Source organism: Pipra filicauda, unplaced genomic scaffold, assembly GCF_003945595.2.
Source record: "Pipra filicauda isolate LSUMZ 115617 unplaced genomic scaffold, ASM394559v2 scaffold33_size4404698_pilon, whole genome shotgun sequence".
NCBI classification, from domain to species: domain Eukaryota; kingdom Metazoa; phylum Chordata; class Aves; order Passeriformes; family Pipridae; genus Pipra; species Pipra filicauda.
In genome coordinates this window covers 596,132-620,461 of record NW_024104465.1, presented here as the reverse complement: position 1 = coordinate 620,461, position 24,330 = coordinate 596,132, and the positions used below count along the sequence as shown (strand labels likewise).

The window sequence follows — 24,330 nt, the reverse complement described above, 5'->3', positions numbered from 1 at the left end:
CTTTTTCAGTGCAATTCAGGCAAATTACTTTGTATCTGGCATTTAGTATGTTGGTACCATACCCCTTCACGCTCAGCTATCTGCACTTTTCTTTGCACACCTGCAGGTCTTCTCCTGGTTATTCGTTCTCTCCTCTTATTTGGAGGGTCCCATAAATCCCTATCTGCTCAGGCAGAAGGATTTGATTCTGTGACACAGTGCCTGACCTCCTTTGTTACAGCCATGCAGGCTGATGAGCCTTCCCTTCAGTGGGAAACAGGCTGGCACAGGCGAGCTAGATTGGTTGGGGGGTCCTATATGACAACAGAGCAGGGGGACAAAAGAGGAAACAAAAGAGCATTATTTTTGCACAAAATGGATTTGTCAAGAAAAAAAGGAAATCAAAGATCCAAAGGGTTGCTAAAGCCAGGAGACTGACTAATGGAGAAAAGGCACTGGAATGACTCTTTTATAAGCATCAGGCTCAGGACACATTACTGATGGGAAAAGCCTCATGGCTGTAGCTTTAAACCTATCCTGAGAGGATTCTGTGAGACAAAGGGCAGCAGTGGCAGCTTATGCTAAGCTCTGCACTACTTTCACAAGTGAGACATTTTGGAAATATGAGCCTTCATTTTCCAAATGAGAAAGTGAGAATTCTTTGCTGCAGATTTATTTCCTTTCCCTTCTGTAGGACAAGTGGGAAATGCCTGGCATGTCCTTTGACCTCCTATTTACCACTGAACTCCCAATCACCTGTGTTGTAAAATAAAACAAACCAAGAATGTGTGCTGTTTCTTCTCAACATGTCCCAGTCATGCAGTGGGTGGCAATGGGTTAATGCCCATCAGCTCTGATGCCTCACACCTGAGAGGCAGAGGCCCAGCTGGCCCTAAGGGAGAGCAGGGAGCACCTGGGACTTTTTCTAGGGGAGTGGGCTGGAACCTACTCGTTGAGGTGAAGTGTTGTTAGAGTGGAGATGTTTAGTTCCTTGGTGGAAACCTCTGTAAAACTTAGCTTGCCTCAGACTGAAGCTGGATTGCCTGTTTTGGGAGGTGAAGTGTTTGCCTTGGCTGACTTTGGTTGCTTCCCATGTTTCTCACGGCTGGAAGACTGGAAGTGCTGCTGGAGTGGACATAATAAGGTACTGCTACTTTTTTATTTCCAAGTGTCCTTGAAAAGTCCTTTTCATAAAGATAGTGAACTTTTGCTGCATCATTAAGCAAAGCATGAAAATAGAGTAGATTGGCAGGGTTTTCCTGGCAATGTAATTGTTCTTTTTATCCCTTCCTATAAGGTTAGGTTATATATGAGAACCAGTTTGTAAGGCAAACACCTGAATGCTTTGGTGAAGAGCTTAGGGGAATGAATGCAAAATGGTGGTCTTCATCTTGTCTTTTATTAAGTGCTCAGATAACTGTTTGACTGAGGCCAAAGACCATTAGCTGGGACTAAATCAATTTACAGGATTAGGAACTGCTTTTTAGAACAAAAGCACAGGCAGTTGTGTGCCATATGGGGGCAACTCTATCTGGGTGCAACATCTCCAGGTTCATTGTCTGAATGAGAGAAATGGCTTCACAAGTGGCTGTGGGTTGTGCACATGTTTTAGGAGGTGCTTAAACACGAGCCTCCCTTTTTTTTTTTTTTTTTTTTTTAATGTTTTATTCTTGACCTAAGCATTTGGCTCTTGTGGAGAGGAAAATACAGTGTGTGGAAAAATGAGTCAGCCAGCTTCCTGTGGGAGGGACTGCCGGAGGCACGATGCTTTGAATGCTGCAATAAATTAGCACTGGAGATAACTCAGAGGACAAAGTGTGCCTGGAGGACACACCATGCTAAGTAGTGCACGAAGTGGCTCCTGCTCTCTGTGTGCAAATTCCTCTTGCAGAAGTAGTGGGGGAGATGAGACAGCTCTGCACAGAGGCTCCCAGGCTGGTGTCTGGGCTCTGAACAGAGCTGAATATGGGCTTGTTGGCAGCAGCCTGGCTCCTGGTTGTTGAGGAGGAATAGGGTAAGAACATGTAACACTATCAGGCTCTCCTAGTTCCGTGTGGATGCTGCACATCACTTGGAATGAAGCATTTGTTCCTCTGCACTTCAGTTATCTGTTTGCACATGGAAGCAGAAAGGGCTTATGGCTGCAATAATTGATCTGGTCTTGCTCAAATGGAGCTGAGAGGAACCACAACATTAATTTCAGTGGAGCACATCTTGGGTCCAACATGTTGCAAGGGGGTCTGGGACCTTCAGGTTAAAAAGTCTGTCATTCCCCCCACACCTGTGTGTGAGACTGCAGTTCCTGAAGTTTTGTCTTGGACTAGCAGAGGGAATGGTACAGTTTGAAAGGTAGATGGTTCATGTTTTGCATCAGTAAGTTCAGCGGTCTGCTCTCCTAGATAATTTCTAATGCATTTCTAATGCCTAATTTCCATGAATAAGTTATTTTTCCCCTGACAAAAGGCATATTTCATCTTGATAGAGCATTTTGGCTGTTACCTTTGATGTGGGTTTTTAATCCAGATTTGCTTGAGCTTAGTCTGACTTTTCTATGTGAGCTAAAGGTTGAAAAATATTCCAGTAAACTTCTAGTGAGCCATAAGCATGGGTCAGATGACAGGATAATGAAATACAAAATGCCTGACTAGTTTGGAAATAACTGAACTGGAAACGTGAAGACTTAACCTGGTCATTAAAACCTTTTGAAAAATTAAGCAGAAGGTTGTGATGGTGGAGGCAAGGAGAAATGTAACATTCCCTCCTGCTCTGAGGGACTTTGCTGTCTTCCCCTGGTAGCCAGAAGTCAGGACAGCCAATCTCCATTCTTGAATTTATTTTTTTATGAAATTCTTTTAGTCTAAGACTTTAAGCCTGAAGGTGTTCAAGCTCAAATGTGCCTGGAAGAAAGCGACAATAATTAAACTTTTTGCAGTCTCTTACTCTGGCTTTAAGCACTTTCTCTCCTTTATTTCAAAGAAAATTAAACTGAGCTCCACTGGGGATATCTAGTATGTGTTGGTAGGCTAGCAGCTCTGTTTGCTCTTGCAATCTTCATCTATACACCTTGTTAAGCTCACAATATACTGGTTTAGGATTTAGTAGTATACAAACCAAAAGTTTTCCAATATATGTAGACCTGATGCTCAAACCTGCAGTTACAAACATGTCTGAGTGCATGAAAATACTGGTGTCTGTTCCCATACATGTGAAATGACTGAGTGCCAAAAAAGATGGGGCAAAATTCAAAGAGTTGGTTTAAAATATAATAATCTCTCTCGAGAAATCTTCAGACAGGAAGATTTTTCTAAAATGTAGATTTTATGGTAGATTGACCTGGAGATGTTTTATTAGCTTTTAAATCCCTGCCAAGTTTGATTCCAAATAACTTCTATCAGGCTGTTTTTTTTAAAAGTAGTGCTGATGTGTTTGCTACTTTCTTACAAAACTTGTTGAATTTATTTCAAAACTCAGAGGAGGAAGAGCTAAGAAGTAATTTTTAGGAGCTTGGCTTAACTAAACCAAGACAGAAGATGTTTTGTGCAGAGGGCTTATTTCTCATGGCTGATACAGTAGAACTTGTGGGTCCTTTCTTTAGAAAAATAAGGAAACCCAAACCCTATAGTGAATATTGGCCAGGATGAGAGCTACAGCTTCAAACTATTCCATTAAAGCCTTCTCTTCACTAAATGCTTTAATCACTGATATGTGCAAAAGTGTCATAAGTGAAAGGTGAATGACATAAAAATGAGTAAATCCATGACAAAGTTTTTGGGGAAAAAAACTCCCAAACATGAAAATCATGTGGCAGTATGTCACATTCCAATGCTTAAATAAAAAGGTACAAATCTGCTTTCTTGAGGGATCGTTCTGGAGCTGTTAGGTAACACGTTACTTAAAAATATTTCTTGGTCAGCTAGTATTTGATCTGTCATTCTAAGCACAGCAGAACTGGGCTGGATACCTGCAGACAAAAAGCTGCTAGAGATATCATTTAACTTAGCAATGCTTCTTCCTGTACTTTGGCAGCCTCCAGCTATATCTGAATTGTTCTCCCTCACTGGCAGCATGAAATGATCTGTTTAGAGCATAAGGTCTTTGGAGCAGACTTTGAGCACAAGGCAGACCTTGCTCTTGGTGATCGCTGACAAAAGATAATTACAGTGTGTTCGTAATAACATCTGAGCACTTTGATCTGCTGCAGCCCAATCTATACTTTGTACATTACCATATGTAATAAGTACAGGATCACTTGTCTCCTTTCAGCCCAGCTTTGCTCTGTTTCCACCAAGGTTCAGCCCATGACTCAGTGCAGCAGATGATGGAACACAGAAGCACTTGTTTACCTCCTGTGCAGTGCCACAGATGTCGGCACTAAGGGGATTAAGTCTTTAATTCGTAGATCCTCAGGGCAGGGCTTGGCCTTCAGAGCAGTCTGCACCTCCACAGCAGTGTGTAGGGGCAAATATGCAATAGTAACTTCTCATTTAGAGCCTAAAGTAAGCCACAGCAGGTGTACTCAAAGTTGAAGATAAATTTTCTGAACAACACCTGTAACCCAGCTTTTGGGAAGCTGCTGAGTACTTCTGTAAGAGGCCAGCTCTTATGCATGTGCCAGCCTGGCAGGTGAGGTGCTCCTCTGAAGAGACTGCATGGGTGTAGCTGTGGCCAGTCTCTAGATGATAGGAGGGTCTGGAAACAAGAGTGTGGATCTCTCCTTGGAGCTTTGTCCTCCTACAATCTAGCTTTTTAAAAGTTCTTGCATGAATTTATTTAAACAACAGCTTTTGGCAAACTCACTGGCATCTCGGTACTTTAAGTCCTACAAAAAGCTGTGCTTGGAATTAAAAAATAAAGCAAGTAGATGTGGAGAGCAAACATAGCTGAAAAACGAGGTGGGTGCAGCACATGCTGTGGGATGGCATATAAAATATACCATGCCAAATCATACACAGGCAGGAGGATCATTATCAGGGAGTGGAAAGAGCCCCTCTCTATATGAGTTTCAAGCTTTGGTGTATCTGTAAACATCAGTAAAGGTAAAGCATGGATAGTCCTGTATGGGGGAAGACAACACAGTCACAAACCCTTCTTGTGTTCAGTTATTTTTCTGAAGGAGGAGAGGTGCAGTGCTGCCAGAGGAAGAAAAACCTGCTGTAGCAACATCCCGGCAGCTGTGTTAGAATAAAGACTGTCTGGGAGCTGGAGTCCACTGAAAGCATCACAAAGACTGTGCTTGGCTGTGGGCAGTGAATTTGGCCCAAACATGTTAGATTTAGACTCGCACCTGTAGCCAAGGTTTTGCAAATGCAGGTCAGGTGTCATTGAATCGCAAGCCCTTTTCCCCACTAAGATGCTGCTTAGAGGGGTAAGAATCATTCAAGCTGTGCTTTTTTGGCACAGAGGCTGTTGCTTTCTGACAGCTGACTCCAAGCAGGCTCTCAGGAAGCCTGGGCTGAGTCAGGGAGCAGTGACAGGCAGGTCTGGGGACTGATCTGCAGTCCAGGCGTGGGGCAAACCAGTGCTGGGGTGTGGAGACCTGTAAGCACTGCACAAGATCTTACACTGGGAGATGTTGTGCAGATAGAATTGGCAGCCTGTCCTGTGTGTCTGATGCTGAGAAAAGATCTCTTAGCCCTGGCAGGTGAAGGTTTGATGGCTGAGGCTTTGTGTGGTAAGGAAAAGCACCCTTGATAAAGCTGTCATGAAAAGAGAAAAGGGGAGCATGCTTCCCTTCACCAAAGTTTCCTGTGTCATCTTCAGTGATTTGTCTCGGAGGGGCAGAGTGTGTAAAGGCCTGGAGGTGCCCTTTGGGGACAAGGGGAGGGGATAGGGAAAATGCTGTTGGCTTTGGCTCAGGTGCTTTTAAGCAAATGTCAGTACTGATGGCATGTACCCTGTGCATGTGCTTTTTGGCCCTAACTAGGGAACAGGAGACCAGCTATAAAGTCAGCAAGAAAAACACAACAAAACTGGTGTGGCAGCAGTTGTTCTTCAGCTTTGAAGACTCCCTGGTAAGTTACTGCTGGGAGTGTGCTTCATTTTGAAAGCCCTGTTTGAGTGTGATCATACTTTACTGCGGCAAATTTCATTGCTTTCTAGTTATGTTTTAATCACTTTATCTTCAGCAGAGAGGGCTGCCTTGCTCAAGTGTGTGGGGGTTATCCTGCACTTGAGCACGGGCTGATCTCCTGCTCCAGTTCTTCTACTACAGTAGGATTTTACACTGGGATCTTCCCTAGCTTCCCTGCATATAAATGATTAACTTTCTCTTCCTTTTGCTGCCTGACACCAAGAGCGATGTGACCAGTGACAGAGGAGATCATGGTATTCAGCTTCCAGCAGTTTTTATTACTCCTGCTGCTGTAGCTGAATTTCTCTATGTGCACAAGCCTGTGGTAGCAACACTAAATCTCCTGAGCGCCTGCTGTGTGCTGGAGTGTCTAAAATGGTGCTGTTTGGAACTCCTGCCAGTACACAGACATGAGTTAGGAAGATTTTTATCCTATCTGTGCTAAAAATCCCCTGCCTGAAGCCACTGATCCCGCCTCTCCTTCCTTGCATGTCTTGCATGTGATGAGGTGTGTGCTGGAGCTGGCAGATGGCTGGGGAGCAAAAGGTCCACAGAAACATGCAAAGAAACCAGGCTGCATCATTGGTAACCAGCTTGTGCCAAGACTTGGATTTTCTTCTGCCTGTCACTACCCTGCCTGCACTGGCTTCCCCACCACCCCTTGGCTTGACTGTTTTGTGACCTACCTCCTGGAACAATCTTGGAGACCTTTTTTCCCCTCCTCCCTCAGCTCTTTCTAGTTGATTACTCTAGTAGATATCAGCCATGGCACATTGTTGAATCCCTATATAGGCACAGTGCTGTGACAGAGATTTGTTTGCTTAATTACAGAAATACTATTATTTATGCTGTAGTGTGTCTGCATTTGGTTTTGCTCCTGAGGCTGGTGCTGCTTTCAGCCTCCTTTCTTTGGCTCTGCTTAAAGATTTTTTTTTTTAATTCAGTTGAATTAGAGCAGATGTCCTCAAGCTGGGATGTTATAAAGACTCAGAGTGAAGAAGGAACAAGTAGTTTAACCATGTCACTAGTGCATCACAGTCTGTTTTTAATCACTTAGATACTCCAACCCTTAACACTTATACACAGTGCAGTGCTACTCAGCTCCCTGCACTGGCAGACTCTGCATCCTCCCACGTGGGGACAGGTCTCAAGTCAGGACCATACATGGCAAAATTTGGCCCAGGAATGCCAAATGGGCTTCCGAGAGACAACCAACTTCCACACCAGGCCCAGACATGGTATGGAGCAGAGACATTCTCCACTTGCAGAAAGCTTGTGTTGTACTTCCTTGGCTTGATGCTTTGGTGATGTCTGTCTGCTTTGACAGTGGGGCACGAGGGTGCAGCACATAGCTGCTTGCTCAGAAGCAGAAAGTCTCAAGTCAGACAGTGTATGCACATCATGTGATGACCTGAAACCCAGCTGGTTTACAGAAATTAATAGGTTAAAGTATAGCATAAATTTGTTAAGCTCTTGCAGGGATTTGGCATTTCCCAGTGTGATCCCCACTGGCACCAAGGGACGGGGAAGATAAAGATATTAGAGCCCAAGTTTTTAGCACAAGCCTTTTTTTAAGTCCTAATTCAAAATACAGCCTTACATGTCAAGATGTGAAACACCAAGTGTATCCCTGTCTCAAACTTATTTGTTTGGGGGACAAGACAAATAGTACCACTTAAAAAGCTCCATATTGGTTTTCATCTTTACTCAGGTTTGCTGAAAGGTTCTTGGATTTAATATTGTTTATGGCAACATTTAAACATTACCAGGAAAGAAGAGTGTTTGGTCAGGTCCCTTCATAGAGTTGGAATTTACACGAGGGTTATAAGGCTCATTGGGGCTAATCCCTGCTAGCATTATACATCATCTGACAGTTGCCAAGGAGACAAGGATAATCTGAGTGAAACAAGATATGTGAGAAGGGTATTTATGGACATTTGCTTAACGATGCTGGTGGAATGCACCAAAAAGTGATTATATGAGTGCCTTTGAAGTACTGTCTCTTCTGTGGTGAATATGGAGGACTGGTACACATGCAAAAAATGCTCCAGTGATATTAAAGCAGCAGCAGCCTGGCCTTGATTTTTCCAGTTCATCCTGCAGTGGCCTCATGCAGTGTTGTGGAAGGGGCAGACAAGGCTTTTGTGGTGCTGCAAGATGGTTGTCCAGCCACCTGCACTCTGTGGTATCAGCAGAGTATAAATAAGGATAAGCAGTATAAAGAAGCCATTTCAGTCTGTGGTGCTGGCAGAGGCTTAATGAAAACCATCCACTTGATGTGCCCAAAATACTAGGAGGTGCCTCATGCAAATGTCTTGTGTGCCAAGGGATGTGAGGGGAAGGAAGAGTGGAGGAGATGTGTATGTACATACAGGCATGGAGGTTCTATGTGCTTTGTCAGTGGCTTTCCAGACAACCAGCTGTTTCCCCCATCCCTGTCCCCAGGGTGAGTTCAGTTGCCCGTGGCCACCTGGCTGTGGGCTTTGGGTGCTTATGTCACATTCACCGAGCTGTGGGCAGGATTAACATCATGGGCTACTTGGGATGTGGGTCTGAGCAGGTATTTTGGTCAGTTATGCCACTTTCCCTGACCTGGGGTGACTTACAGCTCTGCTTAGGGAGATTAAAAGAAGCCGGAGAGTTAATATCTTCATTTGAACAAGTTCATGCTTGGAAAGGCTTCTGCATTCCCTGTTTCACATGGCAAAATATTTTCTTGGCATTGTGCTCACTGACCATGAGAAGGGGCAGAGACTGATGGAGGAGGCCCATGTCTGGGACCAGGAGCACTAAAGCTCTGTGGTCTGGAGCTGTCCCACACTGGGCAAATCTTCCCTTCCTGTGCTGAGGTGAGGCAAATGAGGGCAAAAGGCTGCCTTGTCTCCTTCCCTCTCCCCCAGCTTGACCTCTTTAGTCTCTGGTACTGTCTCTTGATGGAGGATTATGAAGGATGGGAAGACAGAAGGAATTTCCTGAGTTTTGAAAGCCTGAGTACTCCTCTGAAAGGGGGGAGCTGCTGAGAGCCAGCCTGAAGCTGATGGGCTGTGTCTCGTGATGCCACAGTTAATCTGGGTAAGCAGAGATTAACTGAGCTGCTGGATTGGATAATGCCTGGAATGGTTTCTTGCAGCCTCTGCTGATAAAGCAGCCCAAGACTAAGAGACCCCTCCTTGTCTGCAGCTCTGCAGGGTGAGGGCCTGTGCCCATGGCACCACTGCCCCGGCACAGAAAGGGCCCGGGAAGGGGTTGTATTAATGAAATCGATTTCATAAGCATTTGCCTTGAGCTCTTAAAGCTTTGGTTATTTATTGGTTAGTCTTCACTAAGATATCTGGTCCCTTGTGCTAAGGTGGAAAGGGAAATGAAGACTAAGCAGCACAACATTTAGGAAGAATTTGTGCATGAAGTGAAATAACACAGAGTAAAGCCTAGGGAAATAAATCTCTCTGGAATAGAGGCAAACTTACAGGAGTAATTTGAGTTGGCAAATCCCTGTGCAACTTCATAGCTGATCAATAGATGTTATTTGGACAAATATCACACTGCTAAATTCTACAATCTCTTTTGAACAAACATGGTCATTTCAGGCTTTCTCATTTGGCTTTATCTAAACATAAATCTGCTGGAAAGTGTGACTCCCATGAAATCTGAGTCTGCTAAGAGCTCACGTTCAAGCAAAGGTTGGAACCTACCTCTGAATAGTGGCCTGTTTACATTTGTTTGCACTCTTTCATTCCTTTATGCCCATGAAGATGAAAGTGCAAGTCAGTTCCAAAGTCTTTGAGATCACTTATGCCTTGTGAGTACTCCTTCAGGCGTCTCTGCCTCTTCTCTTTAGTATTCATACATAGCAAGAAGGCTTGACCTGATGTTAGTGAAAGTCTTGTCTGCATAAAAGAGAAACCTCAGAAGGCTTAACTTTGCCTAGTTCTTCCCATGTCAGTGCAAAAACTGTTCAGCCATGCCTGACCAGTGACTACTTGGCCACTTCCCAAAAGCTTCCTTTGTTGGAGACTTTGTAGAATCTCTGGGCCATCTCCTCTACTCAGCCAACCTTACAGCAAGGATCTTTTTCTTCATGTCAGTCTAATTCCTACCCTGCAAGTTATACACATTGTCCTTTATGTAAGGGATATGAAGAATGAGGCTTAAACTTGTCAAGGAGTAATGTCTGACTGCTGGCCTTTTCCTGGGGTGGTACATTTTCAGTATGGGACATAGGTCACTAAGTTTCTAATCCACACCTTAAAAACCCAGTTCATCCCTATTCTGTAAGATCAAGAGCTCTTGTGTATTCTGCCTGAGTGGAAAGGAGACTTTTCCTACAGTAGGGTCTTTTTTTATTGGTTTATACTGACAATTGCTGCCTAGTCTGTCAGTGTTTCAGTCTTCTGGTGTTGCAATAAAATCTATGCAAATCACTTGTTACTAAGTAAAGAAACACTTGAGAACTCTTTAAGTACTTCTCCAAAAGGTTCCCTTCTCTTAAAACTTGTGGGTGTTTATTTGGTCCTGAAACACTTCACCTGCAAAAGCTATTGGGACTGTGGATCTCTTCTGCAAGTATAGACCCTTCCCTCTAGCAAGTCTCGAGGCTTATACCTCCTTGGAGTCCTGGTGTGAGCAACAAATCTGCTGGTCTAATACATGAATTACAGCAGACTTCAGTTTTCCTGGATCTGAGTGTGTAAGCAAACAAATACAATGGTGCTTTGTTCAACAAGTAACCATGAACAGCTTAGGCTAAATGGTTGCCAAATGGAACAGCTTTCTAAGAGCACCTCTGTCACTTCAAAGCTCTGCCAAGTCTGGAAGCGGATTCCAGACTTCCAAGGATGTGGAGAACAAGGGAATCACAAGGTTAAATTTTCCTCTCTTGGTGTACTGCAAGTCAAGGCCAAGGTGACCTCAAAGAAACTGGTCTCACAACAGCTTAAGGAACAAAACTGCAGAGACAACTACCAGCATGAGGCTGGTGATAGCTTAAGCTTCAACTGATTGCTTGAGATGTCTCCAGGAGGGGAGAATGAATGAGGGACAAAAGGGAAGGGGGGGGTGCAGTAAAGACAAAATGCAACAGAATTTTTCTTTAAAGTCAGATGAACTGCATGGTGAAACTAGTAAATGGTATTTAAAGGGCAAATTCAATGAGCTGGATGCTTTAGTTATCCAAACATCCTCAGATCTTGTAACTGTTCTGTGAGAACTCTACGTTTATGACACATCTGCATTAATCATAACCCAGCTGAAACTACCCAAGAAATCCTTCCTTTTAGAAGTGTTGTTCCCATGCTTCAGCATTAGAACCTTCCTGGGAAGAACAGTTAGGAGATGGTGAGAACAGCCAATGGAACTGTTCCCAACACTTCTGATCTCGACAGTCCCCCCTCAAACACTGACAGGGGTCCTCTCCATGATGGAAACCTGGTGCAAATCTCAACAGCTACAGAACTGAGCCTCTACAGGAGGCCACCTAATGAGGTTGTTAGTGAGATGCTCCCTTGGCCTACTTATGAGCAGCCTTTCACTCCAGTTGCTCTGTCATGCAGGTCCCTTCACTTACGTCCTCATCCATCACTGGTTTCCTGTTGTACTCTTGCCTCTGGATGGTGTTGTGTTCCCACCTGTGGTGGCATTTCCCATCCCTATGGTGGCACTGCCAAGCATTACCCAGCTCTGTATTGCACTGTGGCATCAGCAAGTCTTGCTGATCCTATATCTGTGCTCAAAGCAAGCTGGGTTTTGCTAAATGCCATTCTAAACAAAATGTTGGTTAAGCTCTGGGCTCTTTTGCAAGGGGCTTCTATGATTTCATGGGTAATCAGAGCACCCAATACAGTTGGCAAAACCCCTGCAGTGGAGAAGAGATCTCCCTCTTGAGCTATTGTCTACTAAATTGCATTTAGAAAAAGCAATCCTACTTGAAAAAAGGAGGAATTTAAAGACTTTCATTATAAGGTGTGCAAACTTTATAACCCAGAATGGCTCTTTAAAGATCAAATGTTTTTAATTGGTTTTCCTGTGTAGATATTTGCAAAGCCTTCAATCATGTTCAGCTCTGGTTCTAGCTAGTAATGCAGTGGCTGGATGCAAACACCTTGTGTGTCCTACTTTGTAGAATCTCCTGGAGGAAGTGTTTACAGCAAGTGTGAATAAGCAGAAATATTTTGAAAGAATTTCTTCTGCCCATGTGTTCCTACCTCTGAGCTCCTGCACAGTAAAACAATTCCTATAAACATAATGACATGGGTCTAAACAGAATAGCCACTTGAAATTTTTAGTGCCATGCAAGAGGGGAAGAAGGCACTCATTCAGATTTTTATCTCCTCACTCCAGGACAAATTCAGCTTCAGTTTCATGTTGGATTCTGGCTTTCAGGTGTTCACAGCTTAGTGCTGCTGATGATGTCTCAAGGCAGAAGCCTTGCAGGAACTTCAGAAATCTCTTCTAGAACCACTGGCTAGAGGAGAAAGATGGGCTGTGAGCTGGGCTCAGCTGAAGTGCAGGGAAAAACAGTGTATGGCAGACTACCACGTGCTTTATATCTGTGTGTATTTGTCCTAGATGATGCTCTGGACACTTGTTCTGCTGATGTGCTGCCCTGGGGAAAGGAGAGGTGGTGGGACAGGAGGTCTGGGCTCTGTGATGTCTCTCGGGTCCAGCCTCTGCTGCTCCATCCAGGCACCACAAGCCTCTGAGGGTGTGAGATGAGCCATGCACAGTGTGGAGGCTCAGTGGCTCTGGCAGATAATCATTTCTGTCGTGCCATGGTGTAGGCTGGACTCCAGGGACATGCCCTGGTGGAGTCACCCTCTGTGGGCTGAGCTCACAAGGGACTCTTTCTACCCAGGAAACAAAACATTTACCTGTCCCCCAGCAGGCTCGGGAGCTCGTTGTGGGTGGCACGGACAACAGGCTGCACTGGGCTGGGACAGCTCCAGCGGGGTTTTGGGGGGGAAAAATTGCCGTGAGCAGGGGAGGAAACGTGGGGAGAGGGGTGCGGGGGGTGAGGTGGCACTGCGGGGACACGTCCTGGCAGCGAGCCGAGCCCACGGCGGTGGCAGACGGACCTCGGCCACCGCCCGCCTGGCTCGGACGTCACCAAGTGCGTTTCCCTGCGCGTCCGCTCGCTGTCGTGGCACCGCAAGCTCAGGAATCACACCCGGTTGCCACAGCAACATCACCAGCTGGGACGTGCGGTGCTGTCATCCAGCAACCAGCCGGGGTCCCCGGGGATGGCGGGGAACCTGCTCCGCTTCCCCGTGGGGGGATGAGGGTCCCACCCAGCCCCCGGGACCCATGGATGCCATCCTTTCACAGGGATTTTGTAGCTCCACTGCCTTAACAGTAACATTTATTTTTTTAACCTTAATAGTAATTTTTAACCCTTTCCTTAGGGAGGGCTTTGCTATTCAGTAGCCCCTGTATTATTCCATGTACAGCTTTCTTAGAATGATGGAATGTTAAGGGGCTTAAAGATCACCTAGTCCCACCTGCCCTGCCATGAGCAGGGACACCTCCCACTAGACCAGATTGCTGAAGGCCTTATTCAACCTGACTTTGAAGGCTGCCAGGGCTGGGGCATCCACAAATTCTCTGGGCAACCTGTTCCGGTGTCTCACCACCCTCACAGTAAAGAATTTCTTTCTAATATCTAACCTAAAATTCCCCTCTTTCAATTTGCACCCATTAGTCCTTGTCCTAACACTACAGTCCCTTGCCTTTCTGTCCATTCCCTCAGTGCTCACCAGCACTTAAACTAAAGGATTCCAGGGTAAAAATCTTTCATTAAATGAGCGGGTGCAAAATTTTGGGGCAAACTCTGTAGGGATGCCTTTCACCCATCTTTGCTGAAATTACTTCTTTAGCATTTCCTGTGTTCATGCCTTGGTGTCTGGATGGCCCTGTTCCTGTTGGGTCCTGAAGCTCTGGGTGTCCTAAAATGGGGTTAACAGACAGACTTTCAGCAGAGGGTTGAGCCTTTCTCCCTGCCTGTGTCCCTTCCTCCAGAGGGATGGTGGGTAAGTGCCACTCAGCAGTGACCTCGAGATGTTTCTTCATTACCTTCTGGGGCACTGAATCATTTCATTGAAGGACTTTGCAGGCGAGAACACGCAGCTGCAGTCACGTCCTATATTTACAGCTTTAGCATAGAAAGCCTCAGCACTCCAGGCCTGATGTGGCACGAAGCTGAATTATTAACAAGTGCTCTCTGCTAGGGGAGAAGTAACTGGAGAGAAGGAGCCTTTCCTGTTTGTGCACTAATCAGTATTCCCTGGGTGATGAGGGATCTGGCTGTGTGGTGTGAGGATCTGCTGATGCTCCAGAGGGGCGGAGACCTGGGGAATGCTTCATGTGGTTCATGGGAGGTTTGCTGGCTTCAGTGTTTGGCTCTGTCTTGTGGTGGTATCTGTTTCCTCTCACAGAAGCATAAATGAGCCTTATGCCAGGCACAAAGCAGTGCTGGGAGGACTCTCTGCCTCCCCCGGGGAGTGAGCAGCCCTACCTGAGCTGCCATGACAAGCAGGTACTTCAGCCCCTAAAGTAGCTGCTGCCTTTTCCAGTGCAATCTCCCCCCCTCCACTGAATTTATACTGCTCAGATCAAGATTGGCTATACAAAACTCTGTGCTACTGAGTAGTGCAGAGGGGAGTTCCTCATAGTAAGCTACTCACTGAATAGGTCCAGTAAACACTTTGAGCCACAGCAAAAACTGGGCAATTTTTATGAAAAAGAATTCAGTGTAGTGACTGATCCGCACCTCAAAATGTGGGGCTAGTCAGAGCAACTCTTCTTTAGCTTAGGTGCACCCTGGATCCTCTTCTGGTTAAAAATAAACCCCCTGAAGCAGGACTTAAATTCAGCTTGACTCCTTTGCCTCTGTGCTAAGCATGAAGTTCCCAATAGACCCTGTCAGGTTATCAGAGACAACTTAATAAACAAGAAACATAAGGAGGCTTGCATTAAGCACCTGTATAGATAAAATACAGAATTAAAGACAAGCTAGTTCATAGTGTAATAGCTACAAATCTGTCATGGCAAAACCAGTGAATCTTGCTCAGCACACTTGTTCCAGTAATTTTTTTCAGTGAATAGTCTGAATTTCTCAAAACCAACATTGTTCCTATGCTGATAGACCCAACAACTAACCATTCAGAAAAATCTCCTCAAATCAATAACAGACAACAGGTTCACCTCTCTTGTGAGTGTGTTCTTGACCACAAAAGGATGTATTTAAAATAAAAGTGGTTTGGAAAGGAGAATATACCATGGTCAGCTTATTCTTGAATAAAAACCCGTTTCTCTAAAATCCAAGCCAGGCAGTGCCTGCCAGTCCTCTGAAGCTATGCTGCATGTTAGAGCATGAAGTTAGAAACAGAACTCCTTCAATTGAAAAATTACTGAAAGGAAGGTTTTGTGGCTAGTAAATAAAACCTCCTTTGGAGACTTGTGGGCTGGCTGATCATGTTCTTGCTGTACCAGAAGGATTGACTGAAACACCTCATTCTTTGTAGCAGCATGTTGGCTCTAGATGCTGAGTGAATATAAGAACTTGGTGATTGAGGGCCCCTCTGAACACAAAGAGCTGTTTCAGTGGTGCAAGATGACACGCTTCTTCCTGCCACTGAAAACAGATTTGCATTGCAAAAACTACCTGAGCCTGACACTGTGAAATTGCCTCCTTATGCTCCGTGTACCATAAAGGAAGCCCAGCTGAACAGGGAAGGATACATGGATACATCCTCGCCCAAGCTACAGGCAGCAAACAGCTACAGGAGCCCAGAGCTGGGTAGCAGGAAATGTGTGGGAAAGCCATCTGGTGAAGGCACTTAGAAACAGTGTGAAAGTCTTTTTTTTCATTCACTTCCTGACAAAGTAGTAATATGTTGCCTCATTATAGGAAGAGGGTTGCCTGTTATTATTGTTTGCATTAGTAACTCCTAGAAGCCCAAGGTGGGGACAGGATTTAAGCTGTGTTACCTGCTGTGAGCACCTATAAGAGGAGAGCTTTCCCTGTACCCACTGCCCTCAGATTTTATAACTAAAGGACAGAGAGCACAGGATTTTTTTTTTTCCCAAGTGGAGAACTGAAACAGATGGGAGAGACTGAAGGAGCTGGAAACAGAACATGTAATAATTCCCAAGCCTCGACTTTCTCAGCAGAACTGTTCTTTGACTCCCATACTTTATCTCTGAGCATTTCTGGTGAGCAGTTTGTACCCTGGCATCCTGCTCACGATGAGCTTTGCAGTTCTCCTTGGTAAATTCAGCATTTAGCTTGGTGTGGACACACTGCTGAGAGCTCCTGCTTTGCTGTGCTGAGGCAGGGGGAGGGAAATCAAAGCAATGTGCAGAAGGGATTTTAATCATCACTTAGCAAATTAAAAAATAAGGTTACTGTGGAGATCTTAAACTTGGTCTTTGGCATCTCAGTTGTTTCCTTCACTATGCACTCCTGGTCCAGCTCACCAAATTTTCCCCATGGTTTAATGCTGCTAAAACCTCAGGCAATATCTTCATTCTGCTAAAAGCAGAGAACCAAAGGCTGTATTTCAAGAGGAGGCAAAGTTCCTTATAGCCTACTTACTATTATTAGATATTTAAAGTTCTCCTATATCATCACCTCATCGGAAGACCTCAAATCATTTTAAGGACCTTATTTTAGCCTCTTGGCAGAGGCAAAAGGATAATTTTTAGAGATTGGAACAGACTTAAAATCCCTATCCTTGAGTTTCCCTTATCAGTCTTTGCTAGAATTGAGGCTGGATTTTTTTCAGTCCCCTTGCTATCTGTGTGTGGGGGGTGTGCATGGTTGGTTTGCATTTGTGCCACGTTTAGACAAAGTATGTGCTTGTGTTGGGTTTTCATCTCTGGGGGAGGCAGGGTTAAAAAAATGTCCTAAAGCCTAATTAGTTGGTTAAAGAATGTCATCAGCAGCGGGGAGGAGGAGGGTTAGGATGGTGGCTGCTGCCCTGCTTTGAGGTAAAAGAGGCTGAAGCCCAGGGGCTCTAGAAGGAGCAAACAGGACCATGTGGGCTGGCAGCTCCTGAGGCTGAGACTGTCATTTGACATGTAGAACCTAAGCCAAGGGAATACCTTCTCCAGGAGGGAGATGATCAAGTATTGTGAAATGGGGCCATGAGATGTTAATTGCCAAAAACTGTGGAAATTCAAATTTAAAGAGCTAGTGCCTACTAGTGTAGAATGACTCATACCAGAGAGCAGGCCCCCTTTCTGTCCCGTGAGTGAAGCAGGGTATAACAGTATTGGATGGGGCAGAGTTGAGCCTCTGAGTAAGGCTTTCACTGCCTTATCCCAGACTTCTCCTAACCCCCTCCTCCCAAAGAACCCACCATCACACGAAAGGCAGGTGCAAATGAAGAACCAGGAATTCAAGGAGGACACCCCCTCAAAGGTCACAGAAGCTGTAACAGCACTTCTTTGTAGGACCTTTCCTCTGTCAGTGCTCAGTTCATGATCCCAGGCAGGACTCCAGCCTATGGCAATATGGCTGTAGGCAAGCACATCCATGCAGCTCTGTTTGTCCTTTTTATTAATTGAAAGCCTAAGTGGCACAGGAGCCAGGACTATGTGGGTGCAGGATTTAAGCACTACCACTGCCTCGGGGATTACATGCATAACCTCTTCAAAATAAGAGACCAGACACGAGACTGCAATTGCACTATGGAGCAGCAAATGTGGAATACTAAGCAGCCAGTAATCAAGTGCTAATATAATGCTGAGATTTTAAAAAGCCTCAGCTAAATCCCTGTGAACAACAACAGATCATTCCCCACTCTCTTTTAATTTGCTCAGATTCTCCTGACTTTAGGAAGACTGTTTACACCAGTGCTATATCCGTTGCTGTATTTGAGTTACTGGCAAGTTTTGGCCAGGTAACAAACTCGATGAGCACTGAATCGTGCCTTGGCATCATTCTGCTTCATCTGCATTGGAGAATTACAGTCCTCCAGGCTGGGAGCAGGGCTGGGCCAGAGCGGGAAGGGCAGCACCGAGACTCAGCTTTTTCACATGTGGCAGTTCTGGAGTGGGTTGATGAAGACTATTTCTGGCAGTAATAGGAAGTTAAGGGAACAAAACCCATGCTGGGACATTACATGCTGGTAGACTTGACTTGGTGGCTCCTCTGACAAGGCTTAGCTGAATGTCTCCCTGAGCACCTGGCTGTGAGCGGCTCCCGCAGCGCAAGTGTCATGTGAGGATAATCCCATGTGGTTTAAAGCCCAAAGCAAGCTGTCTGGTTTTCCTCTCCTACCTTCTAGTCTGTTCTTTCAATTTATACTTATGCTGGAACCATAACAAGCCTTACATTTCCCAGTCAGTGACAGAAATCATCCATACACAGGAAGTTATTGAGGGTCAGCCAGTCTGATGGGAGACAAGTTCTTAGCCCTGTATAAGAAACTTAACACACAGCTTGTGAAAGCTTGGGTGGAATCTCTCATCCATGTTGTATGTGAAATATGCTGTGTCCAGAGAAAGGGTGAAATATCTTCTCTAGCTCATCTGCTGCACTTGGGAGATATTGCTTTAAAAACATGGATAAACTTAGCAATGTTCCTGAGTTAAGGAAGTTGAGGTATTTTTGTATTTTTTTTTAAAGCCAGTTAAAAAAAATCAAATTGCACTAAGTGGCTTTTTTAGTCTTTGACAAGAAAATCTACAGCAGAATAAGGAATGATTTCTTCAAGGATCAGTACAGAGTGTCATACCCAAAACTTGTTCTCTTACGTCCAGAGGCACAGGAAAACTGCATACACAGATTGAGTGAAGACCTGTGTACTTGGCCCATTTCAGAATCTCCTGGTCTGGGGTGAAAATCCCATAGGCAAAATCCCTGTGTCAGCCTCAGAGACTCACCTAGGAGAGAATCTAGCCTGCAAGATGTTCTTAGAACATTAGATGGGCCTCTTCACCATGAGTCTGTGGCGTGTGTTTTTGTTCTAGGCTATTTTGGGAATAAGCAACTGATAAGAAGAAAATGCCTTTATCTGCTGGAGAAACTGTGTTCTCAAGCATTAAAATTATGGTTTGTACCAACTGTCCAGTGGGGAGAAAAAAACCAAGGTTCTTCATTCTGGAAGACAGGTTAACTTGTGGGGGAAGGAGGCAGAAACTGTTAAGTCTTTTGCTGTCAGAAAGAAACTCATGCTGTAAGTATTCAGTCAATTAGGCTGATTTGTAGCAGCCTCGCAATAAATCCTCTTTCATTCACAGGCAAGTTAAGCTCTTTGATGAAAGATGCCATTCCAAGGAATTTCAGTGGGTTCTCACACATCTAACCATGGCAAAGTTATCTGTAGTGACACACCGTCCTAGAATGACAGGGTATGTTCAGTTTTACAGTACAGCCAATGTAGCTCAAAAAAGGGAGGCCAGCAACATGCCTTTCCCCTCAGTCACAGATCAGCCTTTTCCTTGCATGCTACATTTGTTCAGCCTATTAGTAAATTAGAAACAGATTTTCTAAACCAGTTTTAGATACGAAAAACAGGTGAGAGACATCTGTGCAGTAAATGACCATTCAGTCCAGAAACATAACTGTTTTACCAAAGAAATGCATCACTCCTTAAAAGTGTAAAATCAGTTTAAAGGCAGCATGTGCAATATGACCAGAGGCAGAACCATTTGTTTTCCTGAAAGTGGGAGCTTCCCCACTCACTTGCCCAAAAGGTGGCTTACAGCAGAGCTGCTTTCGTGTGCCCAGGGTGGCAGGTGCCTGCCCTGGCTGTGCTGTGGGGACTCACCCTGCTGAGCTGGTCCAGGAGTCTTTGGTTCTGTTCGGAGAGTTCCTGGACCGCCCGTGTCTTCTCGCGGTCGGCTTCGCGCAGGTGAACCTGCTGCTTCTCCAGCTCGTCCTGCAGCTGCTTCACGTCGCTTTCCAGTTCAGACACCCTTCCTTCCCATTCTCCTTCCTTGTTCTCAAATCGCCTCCGTAGCTCGTGTTTCTCTTGTTCTAGGTGCTAAATAACGGGAGAGAAGAGGTTAGGAAGGGAGCAAAAGGAAAGCGAACATTGTCTCCTTTTCCTTGTCTATGCTTAGGGTTGAAACCTTGTGCAGGAAAGAGAATGGTACTAGAGCGTGAGAATGCCATGGAGATTGCAGTCCCACATCGGGGCAGGTCGCTGGCACTGAAGTTGTTTTCCATTTCCAGCAATTGGCCTGTCCTCGGCCGCTGGAGATCAGCACATTGAATTTTTACTGAAATAACTGCCAAAAGAGTAAAGTAGGCTGCATGTCAATAGACAGAATATATAGGTCAGGCAGAGCAATTGATTTAGCAGAGCCCAGCTTAACTCCAAAGCAATATTTCAGTGGCCAGTAGAATAATTCTTTAAAAATTGCCTTTATAGTCAAAACCACACGAACTGTATTCTTACTGTTGATGAGGAATGTAGATGAGGCATCTTTCTTGTCATATGGGTCTTATGAACAACAGTTGAATCATCTATCCATTTGCTCCTTCTATTCCTGACCTAATTAGTTGTCTGAGAGTTTGATGGTGCACAGTAACTCCATTGTTTGATGCAGTCCGCTCTGGAATGGCAGTGGATGCAATGAACTGGTTGCTATAGACATTATGTATGTGCAAGTTCTGGGTTTGGGTTTCTTAGAAACCACTCAGTTCTGGAGACTCTGCTCTGCTCAGGATTGGCTAGAAAGTGAGGGACAGCATGAATCTGAACCTGAAACTTTTGCCTGTTTTACAGGCTCAGTTAAATGAGGGCTTGACTGAAACAGAGCTGCAAATCAGGTCAGAGCAGATTTATGTTGTGCCCATTTGAAAGAATCCCTGCTCCAAAAGTGAGCTTGAATTTCCCCTGGTGACTGAAGCCACACTCTTACTTGCAGAATAATCACAGACTGGGGACATGGCCAAGTCCCAGGATTAGCAGGGAAACCTGAAGAGCAGGAGTCCTCTCCTTGTTGGTTGTCTTCTGACCCCCAGAATAATCTCCTGCTACTCTCTGTTGGATTCACCAGTCTTTTAGGAATGTGTTTTAGCAAAGAACAGAAACCTGCTGGGCCCAACACTGGCAGCACTCGCCCATTTTTCCCAGAGTATGACTCCCTGGTGAACAATTCCCATGGCACTTCTGAGAGGAGGGGAAAATAAACCTGCCAGGCGGAAAAGAAAATTGTGCTGCATTTATGTGAAGTGGCTTTTTATTGCTTGTTAGAAACACAGGCTGTGAGGGGGCTGTTTCCCCTGGGTGCCTACTACTGATGACACACAGCCTGCCTTGCAGGGTCTCTGTCACCTTCCTGAGCAGGTCTGAATGTCAAAGCCCTCCAGTTCCCCAGCAGCCCTCTGGCCTCTCTATCACTAATCCTCCACCTCTTTTGCTTTGCCATGTTTTCTCTTTCTTGACCTTATCTCCAAATCCTTTCCTATGTTCCTTTCAGCTCAGTGTAACAGCACCTTGCTTGTGTCCTTCCAAATCCTTCTGCAAATTCTGAACTTTCATGAAAAACCCTCAAATGTGAGGATGATCAAAAAGAGTGGCCCATAGCAGAGTATTACCCCATATTTCAGACACTAGAAGAGTGAGCACCTTAGCAAATAAGAGAGCTAAGCAGTATTATAAATATTTTAATGCAATAGGTAGGCATGAGATCCCAGCACGAGGCCCATGACAACCTTTGCAAAGGAATCTTTTTTGTAGCTCAGGTGGGGCTAGAGCAGCCACAATTTCACTTTTAGTGGCACACTGAAAATTCTGTCTTTTATAGCTCTGCCTCCTTCACTGCTAGGCAACGTTCAGAAAGATCCAGGGCCTTCTCTAAATGGAAAATGGAACTTCAGCCTGCTGAGGAGCAGCACTGCAGCTGAAGTGCCCCAGACACACTCAAATGTGATTTAGAAACCACTGATAAGCCTTGTCAATCATTTAAAAGGTACTTCAGTCTTTCACTGTAAAAGAAAACCCACTCTACACTTGGTTCCAATAGGCAGCCATGACAAAGGCTGGAATTAGAGGGAGGTGAAGAATATCAAGTTTATTCTCTTGTGATGGAGAAAGCAGAACTGTGGGTGCAGTGGGGCGCAGAGAGGCTGTTGCAAAGAGGAGGATAAATCAGACCAGACATGCTGACTGGTCCCTCCTGCCTCTCTCAGCAGCCATCTCCCCTCGCCTGCCCTCACCCCAGCACCTTCACAGCTGCAGATCTGGACAGGGGTTTTGTGCACACAGTGCTGATAGGGCAAACTGCTGTCCTCAGTAGGGGAGTTTCTTGTTTCCTGAGTGTCTTTCCATTCACCAGCTGCTCATTGATTTTTGCACAGAACTGCTTTCTAGAAGATGTTTTCTTCTGAAAACAGCTTCTCTTCTACTTAACTGAGCTGGGCTGGTCCTCATTTAAAGAGATGAAAGCAAGGGGGTGTTTCCCAGCCGATAGAGAGGGTTCATACTGTAAAATGCTTGGACACAGCAGGCTCCTCTGTGTCAGAGGAGCAGCGGTATTAACTGTTTTAATCCCTTGCAGAGGATAAAACTGACTAGGATCGCATATTGGAATTTATTACAGGACTTCAATTCCATGATTAAATATGAATTTAAGTCCAGGTTGTGAAGTGAAAGGTTTGCTAGAGTAGGTGTAGGCAGGAATGCTGTACCTCAGTAATGAACCCACAAAACTAGAACGTATTTAATCTTGCGGCAAAGCACCTGAGGAGCAGGGCAGCACCTTGGCTGTTGTGAAATAGGCTTCACTGAGCTCTTGTAACCAACTGTGAACTGGGAGAAAATCTCTCCTAAATGCTACTAAAACATCATTATATCAGGTTGTCACCAAGGATCTCATCTGAGACTTCGCACCTGGTCTCCTTCTCTTTGCTGAGAACTTTCTGATGATGGTAACAGCTGTGGGTCCTTCCTCCCTGCTCCTCTGAAATTGGAAAGCTTATTGTGAAATTTTATTCACTTCAGTGGCAACAGGAGGAGGCCAACATTTAATTTGCAGAGGCTAGGATTACCAGGCTTCTGTTGTAGAAGATTAATGTTTAAATTTGATTTTTTTTTTTTTTATGAAGTAGCACTGGGTTAGATTTGCCAAACCCATTGGAAAAAAAAAATGACCCTTAAGTAGATAACACTAACTCTATCAGATCGGTAGCCTGGAAAATAGCAATCTGTTATTCCAGTGGGAAGTTAGGGCAATAGTAATGGGATGAAAAGATGTAAACAGTTGGTTGTGTTTACAATCCTTTCATTCACCTTCTGAACGGGCCTGTGAGAGCACAGGTAAACATTTGGGGGATGTTATTTAAAGTGCTATATAAAGTCATAGTTCCCCCCCCTCCTTTTCATCTTCACATTTTGCAAACAGTGAGTGGTATTTGAGGCTCCTGAATTCCCTGACAGGCTGCTCAGTGAGTACCTAAACTTGAGTGTTTTTCCTTTAATGACAGAAACGATTCTACTCCGACTCATAAGGAAAACCACGTCAGCACAACGTCACATACGTCTGTTCTTGCTTAAAGACCAACCTGAAAACATTCACCCTGGCAAGTTTTAATACTCTGGGAAATTCTAATCTGATAAACAGAGCCACTAAACAACAATTTGAGCAAATGTCACCTTCACTATTCTTTGGTCGGAATAATAAAGGCAGAGTGATTTCCCTGCAAAGAGGAAGGGACCAGTTAGGGGGGTAAAGTGACAAGTTTAATAATAGAGAGGAATTTTTTCAGGAGAACAACGGCCATACAGTAATTTCACAAATCCTCTTGAACTTGAGAACATGAGGAAGGAATACAGGAATATGCAGGACTGTGCAGAAAGAACTGGTCTAGGGCTGTGACTTGAAATTTGAATGTTCATCCAGCAGTGTTCAAACTCTCCAGAAAGGTGAGAGAGGCTCTTCTCAGCCTTCTAAGCAGTATTACTTACAGGAACAAATACTATTTCAAGAGCACCTCTGTGAAAAAGAGTGCTGGTAATAATAGTGGCTCTCTCACATAGTTGTGCAAGAGAGTTGTTCCAAAAGAAGCTGCCTGCACAAGTCTTTTTCTTTGTAATAGCTCTATTGTCCTTAAAAATCAATAAAGAGCTCAATCCACTGAGTCCCTGGCAAACGGCTCTCTCCAGATACCTGTAGGTATTTTCCGGAGCAAGCAGCTAACAGAGATGTATCATTAGGGCTTATCTCCTGCCATGCCTAATGCCTGAGCTGCAACAGCTTAAGCATAAGGGTCACATATGCTCTGTAGCTCGGTACTTGCTGCGCAGATTTAACTTCCGAGGTATTTCTGTGAC

General features: G+C 44.8%; 1 protein-coding gene and 1 long non-coding RNA gene across 8 annotated transcripts in view; one reads left to right on the top strand and one right to left on the bottom strand.

The window, feature by feature from the left end:
* BICDL1 (BICD family like cargo adaptor 1) overlaps positions 1-24,330 on the bottom strand; it is a 50,158-nt gene that overhangs the window by 25,204 nt on the left and 624 nt on the right. For all 7 annotated transcript variants that reach the window (XR_003539433.2, XR_003539434.2, XR_005564593.1 and 4 more), the window contains exon 2: positions 19,819-20,034. Coding sequence is in view for 4 of the 7 variants with exons in the window: in XM_027714135.2 (XP_027569936.1) it covers positions 19,819-20,034 (216 nt within the window). In the remaining 3 variants the exon portion in view is untranslated. The remainder of the gene's footprint in view (positions 1-19,818; positions 20,035-24,330) is intronic.
* LOC120323768 lies at positions 842-23,959 on the top strand. Its single transcript, XR_005564595.1, has 3 exons — positions 842-1,123; positions 5,903-5,990; positions 23,484-23,959. It is a non-coding gene; the product is annotated as an uncharacterized LOC120323768 (long non-coding RNA).